The 10,080-nt window shown below is 60.4% G+C and overlaps 1 protein-coding gene across 2 annotated transcripts; it reads left to right on the top strand.

Moving 5' to 3' along the window:
• The first annotated feature begins 1,188 nt into the window (after positions 1 to 1,188).
• On the top strand, positions 1,189 to 10,063 carry SYTL1 (synaptotagmin like 1). Of its 2 annotated transcripts, XM_077898940.1 has the most exons (15): positions 1,225 to 1,448; positions 3,550 to 3,778; positions 5,153 to 5,301; positions 5,494 to 5,572; positions 5,661 to 5,706; positions 6,143 to 6,215; positions 6,521 to 6,618; positions 6,750 to 6,863; positions 7,067 to 7,233; positions 7,477 to 7,573; positions 7,908 to 8,066; positions 8,325 to 8,403; positions 8,529 to 8,628; positions 9,423 to 9,628; positions 9,833 to 10,063. In XM_077898940.1, the coding sequence occupies exons 2-15, from the start codon at positions 3,588 to 3,590 to the stop codon at positions 9,970 to 9,972; spliced, it is 1,698 nt and encodes a 565-aa protein (XP_077755066.1). In that variant the 5' UTR covers positions 1,225 to 1,448; positions 3,550 to 3,587; the 3' UTR covers positions 9,973 to 10,063. The 2 variants fall into 2 exon arrangements, with proteins under 2 accessions (XP_077755067.1, XP_077755066.1); XM_077898941.1 differs by lacking the exon at positions 3,550 to 3,778 and having other exon boundaries at positions 1,189 to 1,448.
• Positions 10,064 to 10,080: the final 17 nt, after the last annotated feature.

The raw sequence follows: 10,080 nt of genomic DNA, 5'->3' as shown, positions 1-10,080 counted from the left end.
GTCCACTGGGGACCACATGGCAGAGCCAGAAGTTTAAGCCAGACCTGTTGGCCTCCAGGCCCCCTCCCCCCTCACCTAAGCTCCTTGCATAGTGTGGAGGCAGGGGAGCCCAGGGAGGGGTGGGGTGGGAGGGGCAGTGGCAAGTGGGGAGGGACAAGGGAGCATCAAGGGAAGTGGAGCCTTTGGGTAGGCCCCTAAGGATGTGGGTGGCAAGGACACCAGAGCTACACTTACCTTGCAGCTATGAGAGTCAGGCCTAGGAGTGGGGCAGCCAAAGAGTTAGTCAAAGGGCCTCAGGGAGGCCAGGCTTTTTGGGAGGACTTTGGAACCAGAGGGTCACCCTGCTTGTCTGTCAGCACCTTCCAAAGCTGAGGAATCACAGATAAAAGTAGGGCTCAGAAAGGGCCTCCAACAGCCTTGTGCAGGCAGGACCAGAGGGGCTGAATGGAGGCCAGGAGATAGGGAAGAGGAGGACTCCAGAAGAGGCTGGGCCGGTACTGACTGACACTTGGGCAGTAGGAGAGCAAAAGTGATGGGGGACAGATGGGGATGCGGGGCAGGGGGCAGGCAGTCTGGGCACTGGCAGCAAGCAGCAGGAGGCCGGGGGCTGTTCAGAGCAATGGGAACTTGGAAATGAAATTTGGTTGGGGGTGGAGGATACAGAGTTAGGGGGCAGCGCGGCTGGGCTGTGGCCAGCACTTCCTGGGAGTTGCATATGGATATAGGGAGGGACAGCGATTGCCAAAATGTACCGTGTCTGAGAGGGGACACCTGGCACCTCCTATGCGCTGGCTGGGCAATTTCTTGCCCCCTGGAATAGGCTCTTCACACTACTGCCCATAGTTTGCATAGGAGGAAATCGCAGCTCAGCGTGGTTGAGACACCTACTTAAGGTCACACAGTGGCAGAGAAGGAAATCTACTCAGGGTCGAAATCTACTCAGGGTTGTCTGCCTGCAGTCAGCAATCGTTCCTTGACTCTGCTTCTTAGAAAGGTTTCTAACCTTGCTTTCAAAGCAAGTTCCTATCAGCAACTCAGCAGTCAGGGTGGGGCGGCCACCCATTCCACAGATGAGGCAACCAAGGCTCTGAGGGGTTGGTGCCTGCCCTGCTCCCAGGAGTTACAGAATCAGTCTGCAGCAGGGCTGGGGCCAAGCCTCAGGTGTCTCCCACCCACCAGATCAGCTCTGGGTTCTCTGAAAGCCAAGGCTGGCGTGCACCCCAAGGGTGCCAGGAGTCCAGGCCCGGTTTTGCATCGGGCCCTGCTAAGAAGGTGTTTCCTCCTCCTCCTCCTCCTCCCCGGGCAGCTGCTCACTGGTGGCTGGTTGAGTCAGCCTTAGTCCCTCTCTGCTCTTCTCTAGAAGTTCTGCCCTGAAACTCGGCTGCCAGGAGTGCAGGAGAGCGTGGGTCACCCTGCGGAGGTGTCTGATCCATACTGGACCCCTACAGGTAACACACCTCAAGGCCAGTTCCCTGCCAGCGTCCCAAGGGGCAGATGCTCCCACCTGGTATCCTGGGTACCTTTTGGGGCCTTGGGGGTCCAGGGAGGTGGGAGCAGGTCTGGGACTGGAATATATTGACCAATGGGTCTGTCCTATAGTGTTGAAATAGAGTGGGGAGGACGGGACACTGAATTCCGCCTCTAGGAGAAGGAACTTCAGGGAGGGCTTACTGCTGGGGACCCTCGGCTCAGATGCCCACAGCTGAGCCCAGGCAGGCCTGCTGAGCAAGGGCAGGGTCAGGTCTGCAGGACGTCCCCCACCTCCACCTGCAAACACACACTCTGCCCGCCGGTGGTCCCTGGGGCACCAGAGCACACACCACCACACAGCCCGTCACACAGCCAGCATAGGGAGAAATCTACAATGCATGAACCACACAGTGCTGTCACCCAGAAAGTTACTGAACGCAGACAACAGTCACCCACGCGGCATTGCATTGTGACATGATGCATTGACACACATGCGGTGACACAATATTCACATCCACAGAACAAACAGCCTCAAAGACCCCACGGTATGCAGACACGTGTGCCATACTCAGACTCTCACAAGGGCACAACATAACACAGAGACCTCAGCACAGGCTTGTGCACCACGCCACAGAAGAGCCCCCAGCCGCGCATTTGCAGCACCCAGCACTTTGAGCACGCAGATGTTCAGGAAGTGTTGTTAATATGGGGCAGCCAGGCATTCACACAGGGTTAGACACAGTTCTACCCCTAGACAGGAACCCTAAGTTCCCTGGTGAGGGTGAGGCAGCAGAGGGAGAGCGCTCTCTCGGGCTCAGACACTGACTCAGCTGGGAGGGCACAGCTCAGGCAGCAGCGGGCACAAGCCAGGACTTGCCTGTAGAGATCCCTCTTCCATCTCAGTCCTGCCTGTCCCTGGACCTGGCATGGGAGGGGGTGGGAGGGGCAGCAGGGGAGGAGACTGCCCGGTGGGCTCGGGCCATGCCTCCATTCCGCCAGTGGCTCAGTCATGGGCCCCTTGCCACGTCCACATGCCCCTCAGAGCTGGGCGAATGTTTTCCTTCCGGAGTCACCATGGTACCTGGGCAGCCTGAGCTGCTTTGCAGCACTTGGCCTCCACCCCTGGGACCCCAGCCAGGTCCTGGGTTGGGGGAAGGGGGAGAACCAATGTGGCCAGAGCAGAGGGGCCCCAGGATCCAGGCAAGAGGGTAAGGCTGGCAATGGGGACATCCCTGGCTGGAGGCCTCAGTGGGAGTGGGTACAGTGGTTACCTCAGGGGGGAGGAAGTGGAGGTGTAGGCTGGGGAGGAGGTTGCCTCAGACAGGAAGGCCAAATGGGACAGGGCAGGGTGGAGGTGAAGGGTGGAAGGAGGGAACCCATATTGGGAGCTTCCCAGGGTGGGGGGCTATGGAGGGGGGAGCAGATATGTGTGTGCACCTGTGTGTGTGTGTGTATGTGCATGCACATAAGTGTATTTCTGCATTCGGTTAATCAAACTTTTACCAACCGTCTATTGTGTGCAACGTATGGGCTTCTGAGGTGAGGCCCTGTCCCTGTCTTCAAGGAGCTCATGATCCAGTTGGTGGAGGGGCGATATGTATGCAGAAGTCTGTGTGACCCGTGCGTATCTCGGGTTGTGTTTTTGTCCCCAAGTTCTATATTCTGTGGAGCCTTGTATGCAGGTTTAAGAGTGTACATCTCTTGGTGTGGGCATGGGCCTAGCACTAAGACTGCATTGGGTCCTGAGCGGGGGAATGGGCATGCACGTGCCTGTCTATGCGGCTATCCGTGTGCGCATGTGACCGAGTGTGCATCTCGCTGTGGGTGGATGTGTCTACATGTACCAGCGTGTGTGCATCTATGACTCTGCACACACCAGCTCCCTTAACCATCTTCAAGTGTGTCCGTGTGTTCATGAGCCAGCGTATGCACAGGTCCATGGGTGCATCTGATGGCACCTTGATCTCAGCCTTCCTGGAGTTGTACCATGCCCACCACCTGGGCATGTATTTGGGCAGAAAAGAGCAGTCAGCTCCAGGATGTGCCCTGTATTTGACTTGCCCCTTGATCTGCTCCCAGGGAACCACGCGTGCCCTGCTGGGGCACTGCCCCAGCTGATGCCCCAGAGGGGCCACCCATCTCAAGAGGGGCTGTGGGCCCTGCCCAGCCTCCCCATGGCGCATGAGCCAGAGCCTGAGGCTGATGGCCTGTTGGACCTCAGCTTCCTGACGGAGGAGGAGCAGGAGGCCATTGCCGATGTCCTGAAGCGAGATGCCCACCTTCGCCAGTTGGAGGAGGGCCGGGTCAGGTGAGGCAGGGCAGAGGAGCTGGGGAGGACAGGGCCTCGGGCACTGGGAGCTCAAGTGCACCCCTGCCCTCTCCCAGTGTGTGGCCTGTCAGATATCTGGGTGGTTCCTGTTTTTGCCCACTGGTCACCTCCGCCCTTAACCCATGCAGCTCTCTACCTCTCCCAAGGTGGCGGCACCAGCTCCCTTACCAGCCTTCCTGCCCGCAGGCTTGTCCTCTCTGACCACTGGTCATACTGCAGCCCGAGCTCCCAGATATGTCCGTAATATCCCCTGCTGAGGGACGCCTGGGTGGCTCAGACATTGAGTGCCTGCCTTTGGCTCAGGGCATGATCCCCGAGTCCCCGGATCAAGTCCCACAGCGGGCTCCCCACAGAGAGCCTGCTTATCCCTCTGCCTGTGCCTCTCCCTCTCTCTCTCCCTCTCTCTCTGTGTCTCTCATGGATGGATAAATAAAAATATTAAAAAAAATAATCCCCTGTTGAAACCGCCCATGGTTCCTCAGCACCTTGCTTCAGGGGCAAGTTCCTAAGCGTGTTCCACAAAGCCTCCCTGATGAGTTCCCTGCCAGCCTCCCCCATCTCATCCTCCACCAGTAACCCCCGCCCCTGACAGACATACACAGAGTATCCACTAGAGCCACTCAGGTGCTTCAGAGTCCCTGAACACATTCACTTCTATACTGTTCCTTCTTCCTGGAAGAACACAGTGGCAGAGGAACATGGGGCTTACCAGGAGTATTTGGAGACAGACAGATACCTCTTAGCTATGTAACCTTGGGCAACTCAGCTGACCTCCCCAGCACCACTCTCCTCATCTGTAAAATGGGACTAAGGAGCACTATCTCATAGAATTAGAAGGAGAGATTATGCACAGTAGTCATTTATTTATTTTGACAGAGTGTGTGTGTGTGTGAACACAAGCAGGGGGAGTGTCAGGCTCCCCATACAGCAGGGAGCCCGATGCGGGGCTCAATCCCAGGACCCTGGGATCATGACCTGAAGGCAGACACTTAACTGACTGAGCCACCCAGGTGCCCCCACAGTAGTCGTTTAATGAATAATTACTCTCCTTCTCTGCCTGGAGAACTCCAATTTGTCCTTCAAGAAGCAATTCAAACGTCACCTCCTCTGGGAAGCCCTCTTGGATTCCCACAGGCAAAGCTGGCCTTTGTCATATCCATCATGGCACCCACCTCATTATAGTGTACTTGTCTATTCTGGAACCAGTCTCCCCATCAACCTGAGCTCCTTGATCCAGAGTAAGCATTGAGTCTGATTTGCTGTTGTGTCCCTGGCCCCAGGTACAGGGCCTGGCACAGAGTGGGTGGCAGAAATGTTGGTTGGGTGACAGTCATGCCCTCCCTCATCCTCTAGCAAGCTCCGGGCCTCGGTGGCAGACCCTGGGCAGCTGAAGATCCTGACAGGAGACTGGTTCCAGGAAGCACGCTCACAACGGCACCACCATGCCCACTTTGGCTCTGATCTTGTCCGAGCCTCTATCCGCAGAAAGAAGAGCTCCATGGGTGAGAGGAGATCCCCGGGATGGGGCTGGCGTCATACAGGCCAGGGCACTGGGTGTACACGGACAGGAAGAGAGGGCCCCTGGTAATGTGTCTCTGGGTGGGCACCACCCCTCAATGAGCTCCGGGCAGTGAGTGAACAGCTCCAAAGGCCAGACTCCCTGAGACCAAGGGTTCACAGAACTTCTCACCCAGGCACAGGAGATCAGGCTCCAGGCAGCGATGGGGAGGCTGAAGCTGCTGAGAAAGATGCTGAAGAGGAGGTGGAGTCCAGGTGAGGCAGCCTGGCAGGGAGAGGAGAGAAGGGTATCTACTAGTCCCCTGGGGCCTCTCCCCTGACAACCACTTCTCCCTTCTCCTAGGCTCCCCATGGACAAGGCACCCCAAGAGATGCTCAGCAAGGCTAAGGTGAGTAATGAGTAACAGAATGAGCTAAGCAGTGGGCCTCCAATGCTGCTCAGGTGGAAGTGGGATGTGAGACTCAGGAAACCCTCGTCTGGGCACTGTCATCGTCCTCTGTCAAATGGGGTTATGGACCTGGCCTCTAAGGGAATCTCAGAAGCTGGCTATTAGGGGTGGTGGGGGACTGTGCTGGGTGAGTTTCAGGTCTCAGGTACTGTCTGCCACCCATGGGACCCTGGGAGTCAGGCGGAGCAGCGCCTGAGCATGAGGAGGTGTGAAGGACAGGCCCAACTGGTCCTGCAGCTGGTTGCCAGCCCTGCCCTGAGCACTGTGCCCAATAAATCTGGGGTAACCAGCTGGAGCCTCTGGCGGCTGACCCCATTGTGACCTTTGACCGCTTCATCACTAGTTTCCCCTCACACACACCCTTTGCTTCTTTCAGGAACCTGATTTTCCCTCACCATATGTCCCCCTAAAGGCTTCAGATCAGGAGGAAGAGCCCCAAGCCCAGGAAGGTGAGTAGGAGGGTGAGTGTTGGGGAGTACAGAGAGGTTTCAGGGATCGGAGGCGGCTCTAAGTGACCCCAAACTGTGTTCCCCTTCCTTCACCTTCCAATTCTCTCCTTGGTTCCTGCCCATGCGTGTGTGTGCGCGCGCGTGTGTGTGCGTGCGTGGGTGTGGGTGTGGGTGTGTGGTCTCCAGGGGTTTCCCGCAGCACCGGACCTGAATCTGCAGGTCACAGGGATTGCAAACCAGTCCCTCCCAATCTGCTTAGGGCGGGCAGGAGAGGGCCAGGCTCAGGAGCTTATGCCCCACCCCAGCCCCGGGCCCCGGGGACCCGCAGGTCTCGGCGGAGGAGGCGGACCCGGAGCCGGAGCCGCGGTCGCGCGGAGAGGAGCCGCCGCCACCCCCAGCCCAGGTAGGCGGGTGGCCCGCGGCTGCTCCCAAGACCCGGAGCGGATTCTGGGCGGGGAGTGCCCCGCCCCAGGCTGAGAGCCGTCGGGGGAGGGGCTGGGAGAGAGAGGGCGCCCAGTCACTCCCCACCCCCAGACCCAGGCGGCGCCCGAGATCCTGGAGAACGGGGAAGAGGCTCCGGGGCCCGGCTCCTCAGTCGACCGCATGCTCAGCAGCAGCTCCTCCGTGTCCAGCCTCAACTCCTCCACGGTGAGGGGTGAGGGGTGAGGGGTGAGGGGTGAGGGGTGAGGGCTAGGGCCGGGGGGCAGAGGAGACGGGTGGGCGACGCCTTCCCTGCAGATCCCCGCGCGTCGCCCCGGCCTGAACTCTCCCTCGCCCCCGACCGGAGCCCCCCGACCGCCACGCCCACGCCCTCCCGGCCCCCCAGCCCTGACTTCCACCCCCTCCCGCAGCTGAGCGGCAGCCAGCTGAGCCTGTCCGGGGAGGCCGAGGCGGGCGCGGTGCAGGTGCGCGGCTCCGTGCACTTCGCGCTGCGCTACGAGCCGGGCCCCGCCGAGCTGCGCGTGCACGTGATCCAGTGCCAGGGCCTGGCGGCCGCGCGCCGCCGCCGCTCGGACCCGTGAGTGCCGGACCCGCTCTCACCGCCCCGCCCCACCGCTCTCCTTGGCCTCAGTTTCCTTGTCTTCAAAATGGGACTATCAACGTCCTTGGGAGGCGTGGGGGTTGAGTGAGCGAACTCCTGGACAGCCCTGCTCGGGAAGCTGTGCTCCGGGCTGGGGCCGGGGAGGCCCCCCGGGTGGGGGTAGGAGCTGGGGGGGCCCCCCACTAAGCCCGGGTCCTCCTCACCCCTGCCCCGCCCCAGCTACGTCAAAAGCTACCTCCTCCCGGATAAGCAGAGCAAGCGCAAGACCACAGTGAAGAAACGGAATCTGAACCCGGTCTTCAACGAGATCCTGCGGGTGAGGCTGCGAGACCGGGCGGCCCCCCATTAATGAACCGGACGCCCCTTTCCCCGGGGGCCGGGTGGCAGGGGCAGCCATAGTATGGTCGTTCCCCGTCGCTCCGATCCTCCGTTCTGCGGGAGGAACGGCAGGGAGGCCCTCCGTCCACGCGTTCTCCAGTGGGTCCGTCTCGGGGTGGGCATGGCGCTAGTCTAGACCCCCACTAAGGCCCCTCGCGGCTCCCCTGGATTCCCTCGTGCAGGGAGCGCTGTAGGACCAGCCCCCGTCCACACGGAGCGCTGAGGCGGGGGCCAGGCGCGACGGTCCCTTACAGCGCACCCCCTGTCCCCAGTACTCCATCCCGCAGGCCGAGCTCCGGGGCCGCGTGCTGAGCCTGTCCGTGTGGCACCGCGAAAGCCTGGGTCGCAACATCTTTCTGGGCGAAGTCGAAGTGCCTCTCGACACGTGGGACTGGGACTCTGAGCCCACCTGGCTCCCCCTGCAGTCCCGGGTGAGGCAGCCAGGCCGCGGAGGGTGGCCCTGCCGCCTAGGTCTCCTGCACCCCGCCGCGCTTCCTCCAGCCCCCTCAGACACCGCCTGACCCTTCACCTCCCCCTCGGCCTCACCTCCCCCAGGACGGCCTGTTCGGTCCCCTCCGCGCCCCCCCCCCCCCCGCCTGACTACCCCCCCTCGGTGTCCGGAGACCCCGCCCCTTCACAGCCCCTTTCCCTGGGGCGGGCTCCCGCCCTGACCCGAAAACCTCTCGCAGGGCCCGCCCTCTCCCGACGACCTCCCCAGCCGCGGGCTGCTCTCCCTGTCCCTCAAGTACGTCCCCGCCAGCTCCGAGGGTGAGTGACCGCCCCGAGAGGGGCCACACGGACGGACCCTGGGAGGAGGGGGCCTCCGGTCCTGCTATGGTGGCGGGGGCGGGGGCAGCGTGGGGCAGCCTGGCCTGAGCTGAGCCTCTCCGCAGGCCCGGGACTGCCCCCCAGTGGGGAGCTGCATTTCTGGGTGAAGGAAGCTCAGGACCTCGTGCCTCTGCGCTCAGGAACCCTGGATACCTACGTACAGTGGTGAGGGGCATGGAGACCACCCACTTCCCTCCCTCCACTGGCCCCCCATGTGCTCTGGAGCTCCCCACCTCTGACAAACCCCTCCTAATCAACCACCGGTGATACCCTGCTCCCCCACCACAGTGAACGGGACAACTTGAGCAAAAGCCTGGAATCAGGAAAGTCAAACACATCCTTGAGGAGTTGCATTTCAGAGTGACTGACACCCATAGGACTCGGAGAACTGAGGCTGGGATCTGGGAGGTCACAGGGACTCTTCCATGAAAAGACTTGGAAGGCCAGGCCTTGGGGTTTGGCCCTGAACTTAAAGTTCAATAGTTTTCAAAGTAAGCTCTGGGGGACCTCTAGGGGTGCCTCCAGGTGCTACCCCACACTTAGAGAGTGAAATGCTGAGTTAGGTGGATCAGGTTCTAAGTTCCTAGCCCTGATTCCACCACAGACGTTGTGCTTTTACTTCTGAGCAATATTTTGTCTTGCAGAAAGGGTTGGGAGGCTTTAAAAAGTTTGAAAACTACTGGGGGCAACAGGAAGCCAATGAAGGGAATTGTACAGGGAAGTAGCAGAACTGTATTTCTGTATTCTGTGGGGTCCTGTGAATAACAGCTGTCACTTTTAAAGACAAGAGGCCTGAGAGGGGGCTGCCCAAAGGTCCACAAGTAGTGAAGGTCTGAGGCTGGGTCCCAGGCAGGAGCCAGAGGACACAGACATTGTGAGGGAGAATGGGGAAGATCTGGTGACTGGCTGGTTCTGGGGAGTGGGAGGGGATAGCCACCTGACTGCTCCCTCCCGCACAGTTCAGTGCTGCCTGATGACAGCCGGGCCAGCCGCCAAAGGACAAGGGTGGTACGGCGCAGCCTCAGCCCTGTGTTCAACCACACCATGGTTTACGATGGCTTCGGGCCTGCTGACCTGCGCCAGGCCTGTGCCGAGTTGTCCCTCTGGGACCAGGGGGCCCTGGCCAGCCGCCAGCTAGGGGGCACACGCCTCAGCCTGGGCACCGGTGAGTAGGGCTGGGCCCTGGGAAGATCTGACACCAAGAGACAGGGGCTCAGTGTGTGGCCCTGGGCATTTCTCTGCCCTTTGCCGAGCACTGGTGTCCACTGAGAACTGCCTGCAGTTCAGAATCTGGGACCAGGCACGTGTTCCTTGGGACCTAGAATGTCCAACGCAACCATGCCCTTTACCCCTGTCGGCACATATCCAGGCAGCAGCTATGGCCTCCAGGTGCCCTGGATGGACTCCACATCAGAGGAGAGGCAGCTGTGGCAGACGCTCCTGGAACGACCGTGTGAGTGGGTGGATGGCCTTCTGCCCCTCAGAACCAACCTGGTCCCCAGGACATAGCTGCCCTGCAAGCCCCACCAGACTCCTCTCCAGACCCCCCCATCTCAGGGCCTGCCCTTGGCTAAAACCAATAAAGTCTATTCAAAGGGCAGCGAGGGGCTGATGTCT

The sequence above is a fragment of the Canis aureus genome, chromosome 5 (genome assembly GCF_053574225.1).
Source record: "Canis aureus isolate CA01 chromosome 5, VMU_Caureus_v.1.0, whole genome shotgun sequence".
Lineage (NCBI taxonomy): Eukaryota > Metazoa > Chordata > Mammalia > Carnivora > Canidae > Canis > Canis aureus.
This window is presented reverse-complemented; position numbering and strand designations above follow the sequence as displayed.